The sequence below is a fragment of the Hypanus sabinus genome, chromosome 10 (genome assembly GCF_030144855.1).
Source record: "Hypanus sabinus isolate sHypSab1 chromosome 10, sHypSab1.hap1, whole genome shotgun sequence".
Taxonomy (NCBI): Eukaryota; Metazoa; Chordata; class Chondrichthyes; order Myliobatiformes; family Dasyatidae; genus Hypanus; species Hypanus sabinus.
Window position 1 is genome coordinate 49,344,017 of NC_082715.1, and position 25,840 is coordinate 49,369,856.

At 41.0% G+C, this 25,840-nt stretch overlaps 1 protein-coding gene across 1 annotated transcript in view; it reads left to right on the forward strand.

Moving 5' to 3' along the window:
* Nucleotides 1–24,707: 24,707 nt before the first annotated feature.
* Nucleotides 24,708–25,840, forward strand: part of mfsd2b (MFSD2 lysolipid transporter B, sphingolipid) — a 111,081-nt gene continuing 109,948 nt past the window's right edge. The window contains exon 1 of the mRNA XM_059981824.1: nt 24,708–24,838. Within this exon, the coding sequence (XP_059837807.1) occupies nt 24,737–24,838 (102 nt within the window). The 5' untranslated portion in view covers nt 24,708–24,736. The remainder of the gene's footprint in view (nt 24,839–25,840) is intronic.

Consider the following 25,840-nt stretch of genomic DNA (forward strand, 5'->3'; position numbering starts at 1 on the left):
GTCTAGTCGTGCTCTTAGCACTCCACAATGCCTGCTGGCCTGCCTTCTTGACCGTTGGACCATTAATCGGTCTCCTCTGCTCAATCCGCCAGGGCCAGACTTCACACACTGGGACAGACAGATCCCCTACCTCACCGAGGGTCAAAGACCTGCCAGCTACCCTCACCTGATTTGGCCCGCCTGCCGAGACAGTTTACCGGGCTGTGACTGCTGTGCGTGTTACAGCTACTTGGAGCCATAGGTGAGTGCTGAGCTCCAGGTGGGGACCAAAGGTGGACGAGCTGCCCTGAAAAGGGCACGGCAGGTCCCCCACCAGAGGTACTGCCCCTCCCTAGACACCCCATACACCCCTTTGCACGGTACTCCTGCTAGAAAGCAACTAATTTCACAACATATGTCAGCGATTCTTATTTTGATACCTGGAACATTTGAAATTCACGTCTCTTTGCTTTGCTCAGATCAGGGGGAAAGATTGCAGCACATCGGTATGTTCACAGACATGCAAGCATTCTAAAGTGAATGATTATGAATTTAATTTATTTCTCATTTTTCTTTGATAACTCATCATGTTTCCTTTACCATTACAGATTTTCTTAGAAACCAGCTATCTTCTGAAGAATATTAGCATCACCAGTACAAATATTATAGCTATTTGCATGAATGAACTGCTTGAATACTATTTGAGAAATCAAGTACATCAAAGCTCATAGAGAACAGTAGGAAAATAGTCCACATCGCCTCCAGCAGTTATTTGGAAGAACGAGCCAATTAGTCCCACTTAATTGCTCTTCTTCCATAACCATGTTGTATTTCCCCTGTCAAGTATTTATCCAATTCCCCTTGAATATTATAATAGAAACAGCAATTCATCCTTTCAGGCACAGGACCCCAGAGCAGATTTGATTTCTGCAAATATTTTTTCTCTCATGTTCCCGAGAAGTCCCTTAAACAATTCTGTAAATCTGAATTCCCCACTTAGCAATTCTCAGACAACTGAAACGGCTTCTCCTCATTTACCCTGATGAGATGCTCCATGATTTTGACCCTTAACAATATCTGCTCTGAAAAGCATTACTTTCATTGCTAGTTATTCACAAAACTGAAATACCATTGCATCTTTTTTTTGCAGACTGTAAAGCTTTGATTTTAAGAATTAAAATGCAGTTCTTTGCTCCTTTGTACTTTCTTCTCCACTGCAATGATTGGAATCTATGCGAATTTAAATGGAAATGTTTATTGTCTTTTTTGTTGCAGGAGAAAAAAACAAAAAGGGTCATTCAAGGCTATATGCTAATGCTGTCTAAATTATAGAGGACATGTACCTGAAACTGAAGAATGCACTTTCATGTGGGGTGAGGCCCTCCGTTGTTCGTGGTCAGCTATGGATGTTGCATCCTAGCTGCCTCCGTAATACAAAGCCAGGGCAGTGTGATACCAAGATCGAGCTGTTGCCCATGTAGCTGGCTTCCCCTCTCCATTCAGCTGATGTATCCAAAGGAACAGCTGAGACCGATACAGGTTGGCACCAGCAGCATTGGAGGAATTGTCAGTCAGCTTTGAACTGAATGTAGGGCTGCCTTAGGGACTCCAGGTTAGAATTTTCCTCAGGGTTTACTCCCAAAGCCTTCCTCATGGTTGGGTATAGCCACAACGAAGAGCAGGTTTGAGATCAGGCTTTTCCTGTTCCCAGATGAGCTGCCAACCACAGCTGAGCAGCCCATCTGCTCGAAGCAATTGGTTTTAAGGAGTCAGTAACCCACTTTTGCCCCTTCTCCTGTCAGTAGAAACGGTTCTGCTAGGCTTAGTAGCTAAGCCATATGTGAAGACAAAGAGCTGGACTTGATTGTCAGAGGCTATTTGAGTTAAACATCATTGGGAGCTTGTCCCTAATACCACCCACTGTCTATAATGACCTTAAGGAACCTGTGGAAACAATATAAAGGAACAAGGAAAACTCAATATAATGTACAGTAATTGATGAGGGGATCTAGAGAGAATAATAAAAGTACATAGGAAGTGGTCTGGGAAAAGCCAGTGTGGTTTTGGATTATATTGATAAAATCACTGTCTAAGAAACATAGTGTACCATATATTCAAACAATTAATAATTCACATCACACTTCTTTAAGGGTATTGAGGCTGTGGAGGAGATATAACAAAGGGTAACCTCTTATAGAATCTCCCTGATCTTAATTTTATTTGATGTTAAATTTAGGATTCATACTACCATAAGACATAGGAGCAGAATTGTGCCATTTGGCCCATTGAGTCTGCTCCAATGATTGATCGTGGTTGATTTACGTAAGAACATAAGAACTAGGAGCAGGAGTAGGCCATCCAGCCCGTGGAGCCTGCTCTGTCATTTAATAAGATCATGGCTGTGTGGTAAACTATGTATACCTGTCTGGACACGCCCCTCTGCTGACTGCTCCTGTGGCTCCTCACACTGACCCCTGTATAAAGGCGATTGGGGCACTGCTCCTCTCTTGGTCTCCGAGATGTCGTGCTCCCTTTTTGCTGCTAATAAAATTAAAGCACCATCAATAACTCTCGGAGCCTATCGTTCACTCCCGTCTCCGAGAGTTATTGATGGTGCATCAGGCTGATCTGGCCATGGACTCATCTCCACCTACCTGCCTTTTCCCCATAACCCTTAATTCTCCACCTATGCAAAAATCTATCCAACCTTGTCTGAAATACTTTTACTAAGGTAGGCTCCACTGCTTCATTGGGCAGAGAATTCCACAGGTTTACCACCCTCTGGGAAAAGCAGTTTCTCCTCATCTTCATCCTAAATTTACTCCCCTGAATCTTGATGCTAGGTCCCCCAGTTCTAGTCTCACCGACCATTCTCCATCTCAATTCCATTCTCCTGCCTTCTGCCTGTAATGTATGACACCCTTATGTCCTATTTCTTTCCATTTTAACTAATGCATATGTTCAGAGACTAGAGATGGAAATATATAGAATATAAATACTGTCTGCATTTGTCCACAAATAGTGGCTTGGACTGTGGCACACGTTTTCCTGCAGACCACCCAGTGTTGCTGAGAAAATGAACCTTAACTGTATAACATATTACAATTGTTTTCTCTATAGTCCACTGACAGACCATGGCAATTCAATTTTAATGTAAATGAGTCTAAATTTGAACTGAAATGCACACTAATTTGCTGTCCAGGGAACTTCTTGATAAAACATTTTTACCAATTTTCCAGATTTCTTACCTATGAGGCAAACAAAATCTGCACCTATCACATTCTAAAGATATGTAATGAAATAGAACAGTAAGAAAACAACCTAGAAATATAAAACTTGCATGTTTTACGTTTAGTGTACGCATGGGCACTACACACCTAGATCAAAGTTCAAACTACATTTATTATCAAAGTTTGTATGCATTATACAATCTTGAGGTTTGTCTCTTTACAGGAAGCCATAAAACAGTGAAACCGAATGGCCATTAAAACAAAAGTAGACCATCGAACACCTAGTATGCAGAGAGAGAAAAAAACAAATCATGCAAACAATAAAAGTAAGCAAATAACATTCAGAACTGAAGTTCACAAAAGTGAATCCACAGAAGCCTGTTAGCTGCAGGCCTCTGCTTCAGTTCAGTGCAAAGATGCCCACAAGAACTGTCGCTCACATTCGTCTAGGGCAGGGGTCAGCTATCGACCCCACCGAAACAGGGTAGTCAAGTTTGAGTGGATGCTGTGTAATGTACCCCAGTACAAACCCACAATGCAAAATATCAGACAGTACACAATATAGAATAGAAGCATAGAAACATAGAAAACCTACAGCACAATACAGGCTCTTCAGCCCACAAAGTTCTGCCAAATATGTCCCTACCTTAGAAATTACTAGGCTTACCTATAGCTTTTTATTTTACTAAGCTCCATGTACCTATCTAAAAGCCTCTTAAAAGACCCTATCGTATCCGCCTCCAACACTGTTGCCGGCAGCCCATTCCACACAGTCACCACTCTCTAAGTAAAAAAACTTACCCCTGACATCTCCTCTGTACCTACTCCCCAGCACGTTAAACCTGTGGCCTCTCAGGCTAGCCATTTCAGCCCTGGGGAAAAGCCTCTGACTATCCACACGAGCAATGCTTCTCATCAACTTGTATACCTCTATCAGGTCACCTCTCATCCTCCTTCGCACCAAGGAGAAAAGGCCGAGTTCACTCTACCGATTCTCATAAGGCATGCTCCCCAAACCGGGCAACATCCTCGTAAATCTCCTCTGCACCCTTTCTATGGCTTCCACATCCTTCCTGTAGTGAGGTGACCAGAACTGAGTGGGGTCTGACCAGGGTCCTATATAGCTGCAACATTACCTCTCGGCTCCTAAATTCAATTCCATGATTGATGAAGGCCAATACTCCGTACGTCTTCTTAACCACACAGTCAACGTGTGCAGCTGCTTTGAGCGTCCTATGGACTCGGACCTCAAGATCCCTTTGATCCTTCACACTGCCAACAGTCTTACCATTAATACTATATTCTGCCATCATATGCACTCTTTAACACCTTATACCCCTTACTTTAGCTATGTGGTTAGTAGAGAAACAAAATATAAAAGAAAAGGGCATCACTTTTATTAAATAGTTCATGCACAAAATCGTTGGAGCTCAAACCTCAGGTATTCCTCCATAAATGACCTCTGCCGAAACGTCACCGATACCTGGACCCTCGGATTCCAGTCTCCATAGTCCGGTGGTCTATCAGCACTTTCCACACATGTCCTTCCTCTTCCTTGAACAAAAGCCCGCGAAAACCCCGGCTCCCAGACATACAAGAAGGAATATTTCTCCCACTGGTTAGCCACCAGTTCCATGCAGTTATAACCCAAACATTGCTGCTACAGTAAAACCGTTACCTCAGCTATTAACATTACAGAGAAGCCATTCCATTAGCCTTAGCAGTTAACATTATTGAGAAACCCTACAAGTAAAACTCCCAGAGCAGCGAGCAAACTGACCCATCCTTTGCCTTCGGCCCCACGCCCTGACCTTTACAATCTTGCCTGGTTCTTAAATCATCCAAACCTCTGGTCAATACTTGCTCTCAGACTTGGGCCCTGACGCTTTGCTATGCTCATGGGCCTCGATTCAACCTGTACCCTACCTTTCCAATTTGGCTCAGCAAATCAATCAAACCTCGGGTGTTCCCTTGTTTTCGAGCCCGGGCTGTGCTGTGACTCCGTCTCGCCTCGCTTCAATTCTGCTGCATCGAGTTGCCTCCTAGTCCGCTCCAGCAATACCCAAACATTAGCTTATTCCCCTCGTTTCTGCCTGAACTCCACCACCTCAGTTCAGCCCATGAACACTTCGCCGCAACTGTCCTGCGCCTTCAAGGCTTCCCTTCACACTGCAAAAATACCAGGTTGCACAAATGCTCAACAGGGAGGTTACAGGCTGTGGTTTGCTGTGATTGCTTAATAGTAGATGTATAATTAATAAAGTATTTAGTTGCTTTCCTTCTTTTATTTCCCATGAGCAAGTAGTTGCAGTGCTTCACCAGTGCCATCTTAAAACGGTTTACCTTAACCCCGATAGGAGCCACCATCAGGCATTGCTTCAACTCTTTTGACAGGGAAAAAGTGCAAATTCAGCTTTTACACTTCCTTCATATTTGAGAAACACAGGAGCTCCAACAGGTAACATTGGTTGGGGAATTGCACAGGCAATGATTCTAAATGACTGAAAAATAAACTTTCTGAGATGGGTGAACAAAGTCTCACAAAGCGGACCTTGAAACATCAGATCACTCTGTGCAAATCCTTAGTCACCATAATAAATTAACAGGAAGAGTTACATCACAATGAAGGCACAACAGCACTTCTGCTTCCTTAGAAGTTTGTGTAGATTCAGCATGTCACCTAAAGCTTTGACAAACTTCTGTAGATGCACAGCAGAGAGTATCGTAACTGGTTGTATCACAGCCTGGTACGAAAAGACAAATGACCAGGAACGGAAAGGTCTACATGAAAGTGGTGGGTACGGCAGTCTATCACAGGCAAAGCCCTCCCCACCATTGAGCATATTTGCGAAGAGCAATGCCACAAGAAAGCAGCATTCATCATCAAGGGCAACCCCTCCCCCCTCCACCATTCAGGCCATGCTCTCCTCTTGCTACTACCATCAGGGAGGTGGTAAAGGTGCCTGTGGTCCCACATCACAAGGTTCAGGAAGAGTCAATACCCTATAACCATCAGGCTCCTGAACTGGTGTGGATAACTTCATTCACCACCAGTCTGAAATGATCGTATAACATATTTTCAAGGATTCTTTGGAACTCATGCTCTCAGTATTATTTTTATATGCCCAGTTTGACCTCTTTCGCACATTGGTGTTTGTCAGTTTTGTTTATGTATAGTTTTTTAAATAAAATTCTATTGTAATTATTTTTTCCTGTAAATGCCTGCAAGAAAATGAGCATCTGGGTAGTATATTGCATATATAAAATACATACTTTGATAATAAAATTACATTCACTTTGATTTTGACTACTTTAGTAGCTGGAGATGTTTACAAAGATGCTACCAATAATTCTACAAGTTACTAAAGCAGATGCATTAAAAGCCAGTATGAAAACATCATATATTTGGGAAAATGTTAAGCGACTACACTTGAAAACAATATGCAAGCAGATTTGACAGGTCGTATATCTGAGAGAGAGTTTGCTCCAAATTCAGTCAAATTATGAAATGAGGAAGTTAGATATGAAGACTCAGCAGGAGTGATTTCGAGGGAAAGCTTCGGCCAGATTTTTACATTACTTCATGATCTGATGCAAGCTGTTTTCCCAAATGTCACTTCACCATTTGAATTACCAGTAGTTGCATGAAAGAGCAATTTTAGCATAGAAAATGATGCAGCTCAGGCAATGAATGAAGAACTTCTTTCGAAGCTTCCCAGACGGCTTATATATTATAAATCTAATGACAGTATGACAGACAGTGATGAGGCTATAATCTTCCTGTTGAATTTTTAAAACTCTCTATCACCACCTGGTGTGCTACCACATAATCATGAACGAAAAGAAACTTCATACTATTCAGGATCTTGGACCCACTGTTGCTATGCTATGGTATAAGATTATTAGTTCAAAAATTACTACCATGTGTAATTGAGTCTATAATGGCTGGTAGAGCCATTAAGGAAAACATCTTCATCCACCAGATATCAATTATTACATTTTATTTACTTTAACATCTTATTAACCTGGTGGCACGGGGAGCCTATAGGTCTCATATCACCAGGTTCAGGAACAGTTATTATCCTACAACCACCAGGCTCCTAAGCCTATGTGGTTAGCTTCACTTATCTGATCACTGAACAGACTTCACAACCTATAACTTTATTTTAAAAGACTCTACAACTGAGTATTATTAATTTACTTCCTTTATTTGTATGATTTGTCTTATTTTCCACATTGGCGTATGTCAATCTCTAATTATGTATAGTTTTCTTGTGCAAATTCTATTGTATTTCTTTCTTTTCCTGTAAATGCCTGCAAGGAAATAATATATTTCAGTAATAAATTTTCTTTGAAATTTGAATTTCTCAGTTCAATCAACTTAAGTTTCCCACACATTTCGGTTTTGCTACGAGTGTTAACAAGACACAAGGACAACCACCTGCTGTTGATGGTATTAATCCCTGAGCCCAAAGCTCTTCCAGTGGCCAGCTGCATGTTTGTTGTTCCGGGGTTGGAGATAAAAATAATCACGTATTTTTACATCAGATGCAAAAATGAGAAATAGAGTGCATCCTGAAGCACCTCAAAATTGACATCAAGTAAATTTGCACCCACTTAAAGAAAGCTGAACTAAATGTAATTTTTGTGGACATTTTTATTTTCAGTATAACTGGTAACTTGAGTGAAACTACAGAATTTTAACAATGGTATAATTAGATGTTTAAGTTAGATTTTATTTCATTCACAAGGAGTGTTATAAAACCCAATTGATGGACATAATACAAATATGATAATTATACTCACAATGATCCAAACAAAGCTGGATATATCGGCTGGTAACTAAATAAAAGCGAGAATGAAAGCATCCAGTTGCTTGGGAATTTTCTGTTTAAAATCACACATCATATCCCTTAAAAATGCTCACAGTACAAGGGCATTAGACATTTTGAAGATCTTTTTATTGATAATTGCTTCGCTTCTTTTCAACAGCTCTCTGCTAAGTTCAATCTGCCCAATGCTCATTTTTTTTTAGATATCTCCAAATTAGACACTTTATTATTCCTTTAATTCCTACCTTCCCTGAAATGCCTGAGAAAAATGTTATGGACTTATTTCTTTCCATTAATCCACTAGGTAAAGGTTTAATATCATTTCTTCAAGATAAATTAGCAGCCTTACGACGTGCCCCGTGGATAAAATTAAAATGGCATGGGAGCATGATTTAAATACCTCCTTATCTGATGAGACTTGGGACTCGATTCTCAAATTGGTTAATTCAACCTCTCTTTGTGCTCGCCATTGCCTTTTACAGTTTAAGATTGTTCATAGGGCCCATATGTCTAAATCTAAATTATCTCGATTTTACCCTAACATTAGTCCGCTTTGTGATAAATGCAAAAGGGGCGAGGCCTCTCTCATTCATATGTACTGGTTTTGTCCTAGCTTGGAGAAATTTTGGAAAGATGTCTTCATAACGTTACCATATATTCTGAATCACCACCTAGAACCAAACCCTTTAATTGCTTTGTTCGGTTTCTGGGGCGAGACAGGTTTACGTCTGAGTTCGACCAAATGCCGAATATTATCTTTTGCCTCTCTCCTGGCTAGACGTTTAATCCTCCTGAGATGGAGAGATGTTGCCCCACCCACGCATGCTCAATGGCTTAACGATATTATGGCCTGCTTAGACCTTGAAAAAATTCATTATTCAGTTCTTAATTCGGATTTAAAGTTCCATAAGGTCTGGGGACCTTTTATTGAGTACTTTCATAACCTTCCTCTTAACTAAGGTTTTTTTTTGGTCCCTTGCTTTCAGCTCCTTTTTTTTTGGTAGTAGGCATCAATATCTTCTGTTGCTAAGTGTATTTACAGTTTTGGGGGTTTGAATGTCCTGATTTATATTCTCTATATTGTGTTGTGGTTGGTCTGGAGTTTTTTTTTGTTGCGGGGCTTGGGGAGGATGCTAATTTTACATGTCTTCAATTTGGGTGCTTTCTCAATTATCTTTCTTTGTATCATATTATTATTGTATGTTTATTTTTGCACTGTATCAATGTTCTTCATTTTGATCTGGGGTTTTTTATCTGTAGCTATGTAGAAAATGTATAAAAACTAATAAAAATGCTTACAGTACAATATGTTTTTAATTATATTAGTACTTTTGTCTGTGTGTCAGAATTTATGGACTCTGACACACATTCTGAGACACAAGTACATAATTTATCCTTGCGATTTAATTCTGCCTTTTGGATTAGATGTTAATTTGAGACCTTTTAGTTGAATGTATTAAAAAACATAGCTTTTATTGGGGGAAGGAAATTGGAGTCAGTATTCTGAACAACATTTACCTGTATGCTGTACAGTATGGCCTAGCCATCTTTTCACGGCTACCACTAGGCAGTAGGTACAAAAGCCCTCACCACCACGTTCAAGAACAGCTACATCTCTGCAAACATTCAGTTCTTGAACCAACTGGCAAATCCCTAATCACCACGACAATTCAACAACACCATGACCACACTAATTATTTTGCACTAAAGTAGACTTAATTTATTTTAATTCTGTTCTTTTCTTAAGAAAATTGTGTATGTTTTATAATTTCTGATTTTCTTATGAACGCTGCTTATACGATGCTACAGGCCTGTGATTTTGCTGCAAGTAAGTTTCTCATTGCACTTGTGCAAGCATGTATTTGTGCATTTGACAAAGACAATAAACTTGATTTTGAAATCTCTGAGCATCTGATCATTTCTTTCATTGCAAGCTGTGGAACCTTGCTGTGTACAATTGACTGCCGTGCTTCCGAGCGTGAATATAGTTCAAAAGCACTTCATTGGTTGTATAATGGCTTTAAGAAGTTGTTTCTGGCAAAATATGAATGCAACTTTTCTGAGCAAAGAATAATTGAAAGACAGAGTTGTTGTGATCCGATCTACATATCTTGCATCTTACAAGATTAAACAGAATGTAATCTTTTATCCTTAGATTTTCCCTCATGCTGCATTATGTGTAAAATAAAATAACTATCAAACTGTTCTCTCACTTTAAAATATTTGCAGAATGAAATTGAAGGTTAAATTCAGCAACTGGATGAAAACTCAGCTAAAGCAATCCTGTAGTGTAATGTTGCACAGTCAATTGTCATTTGGAACACTGTGGTACATTTACATTCTGTAAACAATTCTGCTGGGTGTTGCTCAGTGTTAGATGAATTTAAAATACCTAAATATAGGCAGAATGTTAAAGTTTTCTTCCATTTTTAGGAATGTTTATGTATCTGTGCAAATCACCCTGTCATTAGATTCTCAATGTTAAATTAAGTATTTGTGGTGAACTACACATACCTGTCTGGACATGCCCCCCTGCTGACTGCTTCTGTGGCTCCTCCCACGGACCCCGGTATAAAGGTGATTGGAGGCACAGCCCCAGCCTCAGTCTCCAGGATGCCGTGTGGTGGTCAATTGCTGCTTGTTCTTTTTTCTAGCCAATAAAAGCCTATATCTCGCCTCACGTCTCCAAGAGTTATTGATGGTGCATCAGTATTACAAGTACATTTGTTTTCAATATGTAAGCACTTTGTGGGAACAATTCTCAGAGAAGTTTTCTGTTGCCTCTCGCTCTTCATTGTAGTAATTCTTATGCAGGTTATTTCCAAAGTTAGACTTTGTTATAAGAGGATGGTTTTACAATACACAACTGTAAGGCTTTAGACATTCTAATCAAATGGTTGGGAAATGACTAAAACAAAATGATAAGTGATTACCATTTGCCAAAAAATGGAATACCTCTGTAATACTAATTTTGTTAATGGGAAAAGACTTAATACTCAACTATAGATTTTTTCAGCCTGTACTGTGATGATCTTCTGATGGTAACAAACAAGTTTACAACCATGTAGGTGAAAGAAACATTTTACTGTCAGAGTTAATGAAATTTGATTGATCATATCTAATTTTTAAGCATAAAACATAATTTATTCATTTCAACAATCATTCCTACAAGGAACTTACTATCTGAAGTTTGATATAGAGAAATTTTATGTCCTCCAACTAGGCTCCATTGATATATGTCTCCTAGAGCTTCTTAATTAGTTCAGCTTTTACTCACAATTCAATATAATACCAATTTCCTACTGATATCATCCTTAAACCAAGGGTTCCCAACCAGGGGTCCTCAGACCCCCCCCCCCAAATAATGGCAAGCATGAAGTTGGAGTGATAGTGGTCTTTCTAAGGCAGGTGAGGGTCTTGAAGGAGAGTGGGTACAAGTGTCAGCAAATTATAGCAGCCACCTCTCTCTAGAAACAACACAGATTATTGGGAAAGAACACGAGGAAATGTTTGCAAGATGTTCCAGCAGTACACAGTTTAAATCAGTCCAATTTTCAGGAGTTGCCAAGATAGAGGAGTTTAATTCTGTGAAGTCATCATCTCACTAGTCACTATCTCTAAGCCAATTTCAGAATTTCTGTAAGACTAATCAGCAGTCAAAATGCAAGTACACGTGTTAGAATTCTTACCTCTGAAGAATTAGCTCATACACTGGCTCAGACCCTGCACTAAAACCTATTGATAAGACAAAGACGATGATACCTATCATTGCAAGCTTCCTTGCCAACTCACTCTCATATTCGAAGGCACAAAGGACTATGAACAGAATTATCATAATATACATGCTAAAATACTTTAAGGAATAAAATATGCTAGATTTCTGAAATTTCCTGACCTGTGTGCATGACTAAGAAACACAAGTATAATGGATCAAGGAAACATGATGTGCAAGTCAATGAGACCTTAGGAAAGTATTTATTTTGTCGAAGCACCTGTAAACAGCCCCTCCTACAATGCAGTTCCCTGTGACTCACTGAACTTTGCATTCTGCAGATCAGACACCAATCCCTAGAAGACAAAATCAAATGATTTCCAGTTATGGATCGGAGTCATTTTGTATGTTGTGGAGATTTAACTTCATTTCTATCTTTGTTTCGAAATTCTGTCTCTCTCCAACTCATCCCAAGGACAGTGCAATAAGTTCCAGTCAAAAATTACAGTATCTAAAGAGGAAGCAACAATAAGTCAAGTAACTTTATCTCTGGGGGTTGAAAACATTAACACAAACTTTGCAAGAGCTTAATTTGGGTTGTGAAAGAGAAAACAGATGTCTCCAGTTCACTAGATATGCACTACCTGTAATTTGTACATTAATAGAAGTTTACACAGAAATAAACCCTTGTCCAAATGTACATATTGAACAGTCATACATCCCAATTGTGAGCTCAAATGAAGAGGAATGAAAACCAATGTGAAGTAATGTGATGAGGGAGACTGGAATCTATTTGTATCAATGATTCATAGATGAGAACTAATGGTTGCATAATGATTAATATCTGTAATGTTTTGGTTTATTTACTAAAGTGAAAATCAAAGGTATATGATCCAAATTAAAGAATTTAAAATAAATTCAAAATAAAACCTGTTCTTTATGTACATAGTAAGTTAGCTTGGAGGGGTGATACTGAATAACTGATTCAAATTTGTTTGCTCCCTTGAATCTCTTGGGAATAACAAAATACACTAAATGAACAGATGGAGGAGCTATATCCTAAGCTTTTACTCTTACATTTCCATGATTTGAAACCTAAATGGCTTGATGCTTCAAAATACAAAAAACTAATATTAAAAATACTTTTCCACCCCTAAGTCGAAAAGGCCTTCTCCCCGTTCCTTCAACATAAAGGAAGTGGAGCTGAGCCTCAGTGACCTTCAGCTCATACAGGAAGCTGTGGAGGTGAATGGATAGAAACTGCAGGGGGATAGTCACCCCTGCGTTACAGGAGGCAGTACCTGTTAGGAGAGGAAAAGGAAATGCACGGGCAGTACAAAGAACCCCTGAGGCTGTTCCCCTCAATAATAAGTACATTGTTTTGGATACTGGGGGAGGAGGGGGGTGCCTACCAGGAAGGTGCTGTAGTGACTGGGTCTCTGGCACCGAGGCCTGCTCTGTTGCTCAGAAGGGAAAGGGGAGAAGAGGACTGCAGAAGTGATGGGGATTCCAGAGTTAAAGGAGATTCTGTGGACATGATAAAGACACCAGGATGATATGTTTGCCTCCCAGGTGCCAGGTCAGGGATGTCTCAGACTGCGCCCATGCATTCTAAAGGAGGAGAGTCAACAGCCAGACATCTTGGAGCATATTGGCACCGATGATATAGGTAGGAAAAGAGAGGAGGTCCTTATGAGAGAAGTTAGGGAGTTTTGTACAACACTGAAAAGCAGGACCTCAAGGGTGGTAATTTCTGGATTGTGGCCTGTGAGGGTAAAAATAGGATGATTTGGCAGATGAGTGCATGTTTAAGAAACTGGAGCAGGGGGCAGTGCTTCAGATTTCTGGATCATTGGGATCTCTTCTGGGGAAGGTATAAACTGTATTATAGGGATGGGTTACACTTGAGTGATAGGGTTGAGGAAGGAGGCAGAAGCAGTCTGTAGTGAGACTGTTAGGGAGGACAGGCAGCTGCAGTCAGTGGGATGAGTTGCAGTGAAACGGGACAAAAGCGACCAGGGTGATGAATACAGGACTGATCAAGTTATATTTGAGTGCACACCGTATACAGAATAAGGCAGATGATCTTGTAGTGCAGTTAGAGATTGACAAGTATGGTGTTGTGGTGTGGTGCTGATTCATGACTGAAAAGAAGATTATAGTTGGAAGCTGAACATCCAAGGATACACGTTGTATTGAGAGGACAGGCGGGAGGCAAAAGGATTGTCATGGCTCTGTTGGTAAAAAAAATGAAATCAAATCCTTAGAAAGAAGTGACATAGAATTGGAAGATGTAGAATAATTGTGGGTAGAGTTTAGGAACTGTAAATGTAAAAAGACCCTGAAGTGAATTGTTTATAGACCTCCGAACAGTACCCAGGATGTGAGCTACAAATTACACCAGGAGATAGAAAAGGCAGATGGTGGCAGAACAATAATGGCTGGAGCCTCTGGGGGCAATTTGGAAGGTGCAGGATAGATACATCTCAAAGAAGTATTCCAAAGGTAGGATAATGCAACCATGGCTGTCAAGGGAAGTCAAAATTGACAGAAACATAAACCAGGAGTTTATGGGTTAAACTGGGATTAGCAAATTTGTGGAAGATACCATGAATTTGGCTGTAGTAGTCAGTGAGTAAGACTATCAAAGTTTGCAGCATGATCTGGATCAGCTGGGAAAATGGGCTGAAAATGGCAGATGGAATTTAATGTGAGGTGTTTCACTTTGGGAGAACAAAGTAGAGTAAGACTTATACATTGATTGGTTGGGCTCTGAGGAGTGTCATAGAACAGAGGGTTCTGGAAATATAGATCCATAATTCCTTGAAAGTGGCATCACAGGATTTCAGCACATTGCCTTTCCTATATCAGAGCACAGGGTACAGGAGTTGGAATGCCATGTTGAAGATATATACACATTGGTAAGGCCAAATTTAGAGTACTATATGCAGTTCTGATCAGTTACCACAGGAAAGATATCAACAAGCTTGAAAGAGTACAGAGGAAATTTACAAGGATATTCCTGGGATTTGAGGGCCTGAGTTATAGGGAAAAGTTGAAAAGGTGAGAAATTTATTCCCTGGAATGCACAAGAATAAGGGGAGATCTTATACGAGTATGTACAATTATGTGGAGTATACAGTATATAGGGTGAAAGCATGCAGGCTTTTTTTTTCTTGAGGTTGGGTGATACTGGACCTAGAGGCCTTAGTTTAGAGTGGAAGGTGAAATATTTAAGGGGGATAAAAGGGTAAACTTCTTCACTCAGAGGGTAGTGTGGGTGTGGAACAAGCTGCCAGTGAATGTGGCAGATGTGGGTTCAATTGTAACAATTAAGAGAAGGTTGGATAGGTGGGGGAGAGGAAGTCGGAGGCAGGTAGAACATCAGGTCAACATGGACTAAACGGGCCGAAAAGCCTGTTTCTGTGCTGTAATACTCCATGACTCTAAGTGAAAACTGAGGGATAGAAGCTGATATTGGGAAGCAATGCAAAAGTATACCATTTTTGTAAGTCAACGTAGACTCAGATATCCTAATAGATAATAGACTTTGGTCCAGCAGGTAGAGAAATCCTCTTCATTTTCCATAGTCACTTCTCCAAACATTAATCTTGAAGAGCAGATTGCTTTTCCAGTAGGGGTGGATCTATCTAAAGGCATGTGATCTTGCAGAGTCTTTATGACCTGCCGAGCAACTGCCTGAGAGGGAAGTTTGGAAACAGAATATTTATGTCACTTCATTTCGCAGAATCTTAAAATATATAAGGTTGCAATTGGTCATTATGTAGAACCAAATTACTTGAGGGATTTATTTACTGGGTCACACTCCTCATTGCTCCAACTTCATGAGTATTTTTCAAACTTTTATCATCTTGTCATTTCCAAACCTTTATAGATCATCTATCTTCTGTTTCAGTTAATGGATTCCATACCCTTGCAACCCCCCATGGGCAAAAAAGATAATTGTACTGCTGGTTCTTTGGCTTATTCCCTCTAGTTACTAATTAATGATTGAATAATGAAAATAATTTCTCTCCTTTCTTTATGAAAATAGTTCAGTCATAAAAATTGTCAATTAATCTCGTCTGAACAATTTTGTGCATATAAGGAGCTTTTGTCTTTCATATTCATTGATAGAATTGAAACATTTTATTCTTAATATTTTCTTAATTGACTTTTCTTGCTCCATCTCATGTGTTGACCTTCTGTCACAAGTCAACAAAAGCAAGTACTGAATAATTTTTCTAACAATGCAGAAAACTGATTTTTTTTTACTCTTAGAAATGACGGCAGCTGATTCTCTAAGCCATAGGTGTCAAACTCAAGGCCCGCGGGCCATATCCGGCCCGGTGTACAATTATATCCGGCCCGCAAGATCATTTTAGATAGATCTATTATTTTAATTGTTAATGGCCCGGCGATATGAAGCCTATGATTGTAAGTTAATACCAATCATAAAAATAATGCTTGCTCAGCAGTCTTCTTCATAAGAAACGGAATTTGTGAAGTGAAACACTTTGTAGTTATAGCAGAGACTGAGACACATGAGAACAGGCTGAAAAAACGGAGGCAATGAAAGCTGCGTTCGCACGCGCCCGACTGATCCGACCCGCAGGAAGCTGCATTTTGCCCAATCCGACCCGTGACCTAAAATGAGTCTGACACCCCTGCTCTAAGCCTTTCTGGCTCTTTGCTACTTTTTAAAGCTTTAACACCTAATGCATATTCCTTTATCTTATTCTTCCTCTGAAGCTATTTTACACTAAAATGCTCTGCATTGAAAGTAATTTGGCCTCCATTTGCTATGTGCAACAGAAGTTATTTAGAGTTCTCTTAACTGCGGTCTTATTTTGTCATCTGCACATTTTGGTAATGTATTCCTTACTCAAAAGGAAAAAAAAGTCAAGATCATAAATTTAAATCAATTCCCAAAGGGCAGTAACAATGAGGCTATCAAAAATACCCTTCACATTGTGTCTATCTCTGCAGCCAGAGATCACCTGTTTTAATTTTTCAGTTCTTGCACTTCTCAGTTCTAATAGTTGAAATTTGAAGGGATTGTTATATATTTGGTAAATGATTTGACTTATACATATATTTTAAATAGACATAAGATGTGTTGCTTCCATGGATTTTATTGATGTTCCTGTTTACCGGTGGTGCAGCTTCACTTGCTTTTATTTCAGGTTTTCCACGCTGTACGAAAGCTTTGAGATCTAGGTTTAAAAAAAAGAGTAGAATTTGTTTTTCCTTTCAGTTAGTCCTGACAAAGGGTCTCGGCCCAAAACGTCGACAGCGCTTCTCTCTATAGATGTTGCCTGGCCTGTTGCGTTCCACCAGCATTTTGTGTGTGTTGGTTGAGTAGAATTTGTCTGTAGGTTTCAAGAGCAGAAAAAAAGGCATGAGACACAAAAACAAAACCTACTCCCACTTTACCTCAGAAACATATTGCCTTCTGTTGAATTTTTCATTTTGTCTCTGGGAATCTGGGTGGAGTTTTGGTTGCCATCTGATAATATAGAATATCGCTTACAGATACGGTATATTGGCCAGATGTCTATTCTATTGAATACATGAAAAAACTTTTAAGAGATTCAGCACACAGAAGGCCCTTCTATACACCACCCTTCATAGAGCTAGAGCACATATGATTAGTGGATATGGTATGGGCGGGGGCAAATGATGTGATATGAGTTGCTTTGTGATTCACATTGCTGTCAACATTATTGTCCGGAAATGTCTGGGTGAATATATTATTATTGTATGAAGTTGTGTATCCCCATCCACCTCCAAGTCTGAGGCTACGTCCACACTAGACCGGAAAAGTTTGAAAACGCCGGATTTGCGTAAAAATGATAGGCATCTACACCATGAGTTTTTGAAAATACCTCTGTCCATATTAAAACGGGTATTTGGGCGAATCTCCTCCTATTGGGCATGTGCAGGACACATCTACAGAAAACAAGCCACATGTTTGGTGTCGAATCTCGCAGTGAAAGTGCGTGCTTGTGCAGTTACAGACTAGAAAAACTTAAAAAGAAATTGCCAAATGATGGACAACTGTTGGCTCTCGTGCAGGAGGACTTAAAACTAGAAAATAACATATACTGGAGCATATGGAGGCAACCAACAGGGAGTTCACGGAGAGATTGACCTGGCTGATGATGAACATTGAAAAACTGACTAACTCTGTTGCATTAATAAAGCCCCTTGTTAAATGTATAAAATATGTCTGCATCAGTGTTGTCTTGTATTTCCATACAATGTTACATTAGGCTGTTACACATCTATTGTCAGAGAAGTACTTGCATAAATAGGTAAACCACCTTCATACGAGCAAGGACAGAAAACAGGGCAAAGTGAGTATACTTATTTATTCAGTAAGTTATGGGTCAAAGTATTTGGTGAGTACATTTCTAACTCTTCTGGCTTCAGTCTCGTTGCTGTCTGTTCTGAAATTGTTAGGTTGTGTGTGGTGGTTGCATTCAGGAAAACAATGAAATGCCGCCATCTGTTCCGGCACGTCATGACAGCATTTCTAGAAATCTCCGGTTACCCTGTCCACACTACTCTTGCCCAAGCGGTATTTTCAAATTTACACACTCTGGAGGGCATTTTAGAATAGCTCCATTTTCAGGGGAGGAAAACGCTGTTTCAGTGTGGACAGAGGGTCAAAATGAAGAGAAAAAGCTTCGGTTATGTATTTATCCGGTCTAGCGTGGACGTAGCCTAAGTGAGTGACGGGGTGGAGATATGTCTCTACCAAAGAAGGTGTAAAGTGACCTGCAGGTCACCCTTGGGTGAAATGTATCAGCTGCTTAGCCGCCTCCCACTCCTTCAATCAAGCTCATGTGAAACCATGGGAGCAGGTGATGGATGGTCAAATGAGCAGCTGGTGCACATCACAAGTCCGGGTTATGTGACCACTGGCACCAGGCAGACAATCTCTGAAGAGTACCAATAATGGCTGGGGACACCTGTCTTGTAAAGACACTGCCAGGAGAAAGCAACGGCAGGAGAATTTCATAGAAAAATTTGCAAGGAACAACCACGGTCATAGAAAGACCATGATCGTCCTTATTATACAACACGACACATGATGAACAAGTGATTAAGTGACAAATGAACACTAAAAAGAATTGAAGGACATTTGGGAGTTTATGGTTACAGTGAGAGGCAGGGATGGAACTGATGAGATTGTTCTGCTGAAGGTCTGCTTAGAACTGGTAGACCAAATAACTTCCTTCTGTGCTAATGATGCCTCTAATCACATTCTGGTCATATATATTGTGCCTATTTGTTACCTTCTTTAGACAGCTGTTCAAAATGCCCACAAATCTATGAATAAAAAATGCCTCATCAGATTTTGTTTGGCTTCCTAATTATTAGTTATTTTTTGAGGTATTTTGACCTTTTGAAATGATTTGCCTGTGTTAGCATGGCAGATATTATGATCTTGAAAATTCAAGATGACAGGAGGGAATGTGAAAGCCTTTTGTTTTATGACATGGATAAAATTAATCAAATTTCATTTCTCTTTTGATTTGTGATCTCTGAGCTTGCTATTTACATGGTTTTGATGGGTAACTCAACCATTTGTCATTTTTTTCCATCTATTTTCCAATTCATGGCCTTGCTTGTTTGAGCAATATTTCACATGAAGAATGATGATCTGTCAAACTCCGAGGGACTTTAACAATCACCATTCTTCATATGTGAATGAATGCAGTGGCAAAGAGAATGGTATGACGTACGCCCGACCGTGCCAGCTTCCAGAATGTAGACTCTCTAACTCTCTGGAATAAGGATAGCTGGCGCAGCTCCTTTAAATATCCAAGCCCACCATGCTAATTGGCAGCCATGTTATGACGCAGGATTTTAATATTTAAAGAGTACCTGAACTGAGGTTCAGCGCTCAAACATTCGGTGAACTTCGGATTCTTGTCTAACATTAGTTTACAACCCTGTCTTCTTCTCAGTCTTGCATCATGTCTTGATTCTAATCTTCAATACTCCAGCACCTGGGTCCTAACCATCCTCATCGAGGTCTCTTGTCACAGTACAATTGAGCCTAACACAGGCCTGGTGGGGTATCAGAGCTGTTTGTCAGCTGTGGCCAGACACAGCGAGAAAAATTCTAGGCAGAGCCTGGATATATATGACCTCCAGGTTGCCATGTCCCAAGTATTGCGAGGAGGAAGCCAGAGTTTCTCGGGTGAGATGATTCCAGTTCATCTTCTGTGCCCGGAGAGATTCAGTGGTGAACCAGGTTCTTGCCATGGCTTCCCCACTCAGTGTACATTGGTGTTCGAACTCCAGCCATCCCGGTTGCCCACAGAGTGCAGAAAGGTGCCCTTCATGATCTCTCTCCTGAGTGGGAGATCCCTGGCCTGGTCCACCAAGCAATGGGAGTGAAGCTCAGAATGTGTTCCACCATCCCGCTGGAGCAAACTGAGGCTTGGACCATCTCATGAAGGTGCCTCAGGGTAGTTGGTCAGCCTTGGCCACTCTGTACTGCCATGGACTTCAAGGTGAACTGAAGGATGCCCTTGCCTTGAGAGGGCTGGTAGAGGACTTAGAGGCTCTGATCAATTGACCTGCCTCGATAATTGCCTGGTGGAGCAAGAGTGGGACTACCTCAAGAGGTCAAAGAGGGCTAGCCCATTCCCACCCATAAGGCATTGCAGTTCCACTTCCCAGCCTTTTTCTTGTTCAAGGTAGCCTGGAGTTATTACAATAGTCATGGGAGACTTCAATATGCAAGTAGACTGGGAAAATCAAGATGGTGCTGGATTCTAGGAGAGGGGATTTCTAGAGTGCCTATCAGATGGCTTTTTAGAGCAGCTTGTGGTTCTGGATTGTGGTTCTGGAGCAGCGATTCTGGATTAGATGTTGTGCAATGAAGCAGAATTGATTAGAGACCTTCAGGTAAAAGAATCCTTAAGGGAAGTGATCATAATATGATCAAGCAACACGCACAAAATGCTGGTGGAACGCAGCAGGCCAGGCAGCTTCTATAGGAAGAGATCAAATTCACCATGAAATTGAGAAGGAGAAGCTAATGTCAGATGTATCAGTATTACAGTGGAGTAACGAGAATTACAGAGGCATGAGCGAGGAGGTGGCCAGAATTGATTGAAAAAGGACACTGGCAGGGATGATTGCAGAGTATCAATGGTTGGAATTTCTGGAAGCAATTTGGAAGGTGCAGGGTACATACTCCCTAAAGAGGGATCCCAAAAAGGAAAGATGACACAACCAGAAGTCAAAGCCAACAAAAAAGTCAAAGCGAGGGCATATAATAGAGCAAAAATTAGTGGGATGTTAGAGGACTGAGAAGCTTTTAAAAACCAACAGAAGGCAACTAAAAAAATCATTAAGGTAAAAATGGAATACAAAATTAAGCTAGCTAATAATATTAAAGAAGATACCAAAAGTTTCTTCAGATACATAAAATGTAAAAGAGAGGTGAGAGTGGATAGCAGACCGTTGGAAAATGATGCTGGTGAAGTAGTAATGGGGGACAAGGAAGTGGCGGATGAACTGAATAAGTATTTTATATCAGTCTTCACTGTGGAAGACACTAACAGTATGGTGCAAGTTCCAGGTGTCAGGAATCATAAAGTCTGTGAAGTGACCATTACTAGAGAGGAAGGTCTTGGGAAACTGAAAAATCTGAAGGTAGACAAGTCACTTGAACCAGAGTTGTGACAGAGGTGGCTGAAGAGATCGTGGAGGGATTACTGATGATCTTTCAGGAATCACTGAATTCTGGAATAGTTCTGGAAGACTGGAAATTGCAAATGTCACACCTCTCTTCAAGAATGGAGAGAGGTAGAAGAAAGGAAATTATAGGCCAGTTAGACTGACCTCCGTAGTTGGGAAGATGTTGGAGTCAATTATTACTGATGAGGTCTTAGGATACTTGGAGACACATAATAAAATAGTCTGTAGTCAGCATGGTTTCCTCAAGGGAAAGTCCGGGTACATAAGTCACCCAGACCAGAGGAACTGCACCCTAGGGTTCTGAATGCAGAAGGTAGCATTTGAGATTGGACTCTGGCATGGTACCAGAGGACTGGAAAATTGCAAATGTCACTCCACTCTTTAAGAAAGGAGGAAGGCAGCAGAAAGGTAATTATAGACCAGTTAGCCTGACCTCAGTGTATGGGAAGACATTAGAGTCAATTGTTAAGGATGAGGTGATGGAGTACTAGGTGAGACAGGACAAGATAGTACAAGGTCAGCATGGTTTCCTTCAGGAAAAATCCTGCCTGAAGAATCTGTTGGAATTCTTTGAGGACATTACAGGTAGGATAGATAAAGGGGATGAAGTGTATGTTATATATTTGGACTTTCAGAAGGCCTGTGACAATATGCCACACATGAGGCTGCTTACCAAGTTAAGTGCCCATGGAATTACAGTAACGTTTCTAACATGGTTAGAGTATTGGCTGATTGGTAAGAGGTAGTGAGTGGGAATAAAAGGGTCCTTTTCTAGTTGGCTGCCAGTGACTAGTGGTGTTCCACAGGGGTGAGTGTTGGGATCACTTCTTTTTATGCTGTATATAAATGATTTAGATGATGGGATAGATGGATTTGTTGCCAAGTTTGCAGAAGATACAAAGATTGGTGAAGGGGCGGGTAGTGTTGAAGAAACAGGTAGGATGCAGAAGGACTTGGACAGATTCGGAGAATGGGCAAGAAAGTGGCAAATAAAATACAATAATGGTCAAACACTTTGGTAGTAGAAATAAACGTGCAGACTATTTTCTGAATGGGGAGAAAATCCAGGAATCTGAGATGCAGAGGGACATGGGAGTCCTTGTGCAGAACACCCTGAAGGTTAATTTGCAGGATGAGTTGGTGGTGAGGAAGCCAAATGCAATGCTAGCATTCTTTTCAAGAGGTCTAGAATACAAGAGCAAGATGTGATGCTAAAACTTTATAAGGCACTGGTGAAGCCTCACCTTGAGTATTGTGAACAGTTTTGAGCCCCTCATCTTAGAAAAGATGTGCTGGCGTTAGAGAGGGTCCAGAGGAGGTTCACAAGGATGATCCTAGGAATGAAAGGGTTATCATATGTGGAGCGTTTGATGGCTCTGGATCTGTACTCACTAGAATTCAGAAGGATGAGGGGGGATCTCATTGGAACTTTTCAAATGTTGAAAGGCCTAGACAGAGTAGATGTGGAAAGGATGTTTCCCATGGTGGGAGAGTCTAGGACAAGAGGGCACAGCCTCAGGATAGAGGGGCACCCTTTCAAAAAGGGTGGTGGATTTGTGGAACTTGTTGCCACATGCAGCTGTGAAGGCCAGGTCATTGGATGTATTTAAGGTAGAGATTGATAGGTTCTTGATTGGACATGGCAACAAAGGTTATGGGGAGGAGGCCGAGAAATGGGGTCGAGGAAAAAATAGGTTTAGGTTGACACTCTGTCTCTCTGGAATTTAATAGCTGGCATGTCCCACTTAAAGTTTCATGTCCACCCCGCTAACTGGTGGTCTTGGTTTGGTGCCAGGATTTAATGAACACCTGAATCGAGGTTTGGTGCTCAATTGTCAGCTCAACTTTGGATTTTTGTCTAGGGTCTGGTTTAGAACCCTGTCTTCATTTCAGTCTCTTATTGTGTCTCATTTCTAGTCTTGGACACTCATGCACTTTAGTCCTAACCATCCTTGCATAGGTCTCTCGCCACAGAAGAGTCAGCAATTCTAAGAGTCAGTCCCCATCTCACCAGATTTGCACTCAGTTCTCTGTTATCCAGTTAGATTAGAAAGATGGGCCCTTGTTTTTCACTCAGCTGGAGGACAATGAGGCCATTAAATATGGTGAGCTTCATCATGCTAGTCTGCACTGAAATTTGGGCCTTTGGTTGAAATCACTGCATCTGTGCTATCATATTGCAGATGTAAGAGGAGATGAATTACTGAGGATAACTAAATTTGTTAAGAATACTCCATGCTCCCTCTCAATTGACAGAGTTAAGGGCAACGTGAGATCAAAAGTGGTCACATATGATGATTACATGTGAACCTTTGCAATAACTTCCCTCTGTGGTTGGCGGAAACATAATTTTTTTTTGGAAGATTGAAACAATCTTTGAGATTCTCTGGCATTCCTTCTCATCCCCGGGTGCTGGAATGAGACTATGAAATTGTGTCTAACCTTCCTCTCCACTGAGTTTTAAAATCTCAGCAGGTCTTGATATTTTTCAAAGGCAATATGATCTTTTCACCTTGTTCTGTGGTGACAGTGAGACAGGATCATTTGCTGCGACATGGAGTCCTAGGTGAGTGTCATGGACAGGAATTCTTTCGAATGGCTCCATCCCTAAGCTCTTCTTCATTCTCAGTTCTCTGTGTGATAGAACCTCGGGTATTTGGGCCAGAGATGGTCTTGAGAGCACAGAAGAATTGAGACCTGATCATATTATATTATAGGAGGACAATACAGATTATAGATAGACCTTGTGTACAAAGACTATGCCTCATATGCAGTGTGTGTAACAGATGGACACAGAACTTGTGCTATACAACTGGTGGGTGAAATATGCTGAGAAGAAAGTAAGGTACTATGGAGAGACAATGACTATACAAATGGTGAACAGCATCTCTTATTGGTGGCAATGTGTATTAAAGGTATTTATAGATTGAGATTCTGTATAATGGCCAGATGGGTAATATGTATTTTAGGCGGACAATTTAAAAGAAAGATTAGGTAGAATAACCCGATAACGTATACGATGTGTGTTATAGGAATCGTGCAGCGGCCGACATTGATTATCGCAAATGATCATTGTGTACCACAGACGAACAGTGTATGTAATAGGCAGCGTTTATAAAAGGTGGCAAGTGTGTGTTTACCTGTCATGTTGCCGGATGCCTGCGGGCCGGAGTTGACCGGACCGGCTGAAGTGTAGCCGCGAGTACGGTGCAGAGGGGGGCAGGGCGCTGTCCCGCTGGTCGACAGCCTCCGAATTGATGGCTAGCGGAATGATTCACGGAGAGGGAGACGCATCCGACAGTTCCAAACAATCATTTGTAAAATATATCAACTGCGAGGGCAGCCCGCAATCGGATAAGGTAAATATTTTATTTTATTCTTCCGAAGGATTAGCCCCGGAGAGTTTACTCAGTAAGACTGTCAGCCGGGGCTGACATCAAGCACTTCAGTAATTGATTAGGATATGTCTGTTCTGTTCTCCGTAAGAAACTATTCTATAACTTTTCTGAATTCGGACTTTGTTGTGGTGGCTTGACTTTGATGACATAAAGCTCCATATAGTCAAACCTGAGAAAACAACCATCCACGGACAAAACAAAATGTTGATTTTCCTGGATGTCAAACACTGGGGAAAACTCCAAGAAAGCATAATTAGATCAACTCCTTTCTTAAAAGCAGAAGCGGCCTCTAATGCAGAAGGGAGGGGTGAACTATTTCCTTTGAGAGCAGTTGGTGGAGAAGGAGCGGCAGGAAATGTTCCGTGATTGTCCAGACTTAACTCTGGCAACACTCAGTGAGTCATACCGCGTCTGTGGAGGGAGAATTGAATGTTTCAGTGATATTCCAGCGAAGCCTGGCCCAGACTTTCGGAGATTGTGATTGTAAATTGGAACCAGGGCGAGGTGCAGTAATTGTACAAGGGGAACGGAGTCAGGCTGAGACGCAGCGGTACACGACGAGGATGTTCAATGAGTCGCAGCTGGGGCGGGGGAGAGAAAAAAAACAAATGGAAATCTGTTGTGAATAATACCTTAGTCATTGCCTACATTTTCATCCCAGCCAACATTTCTGATGCTGCAGCTCAGAGATCTAATTCAGCTCACGCTAAGTCGCCTCATCTGGCACCATCATGTCAGCTTCCCGGTTGTAAAATTCCTAGTCTTGTTTTCAAATCTCTCCATGTTCCCATTTCTGTACTCCTGTGGAAATTCCTCCTGTCAGTGATGCCCGCCCTCCTTCAGCCCTGGACACTCATCTACCACAGGTGGCCAGGCTCCAGAGCCCCTCTTGCAGCTCATATTTTTCCCCTGGAGAAACTGACAGTATGCTTAAGGGGCACTAGGCAGTAAGTCACAGTCGGA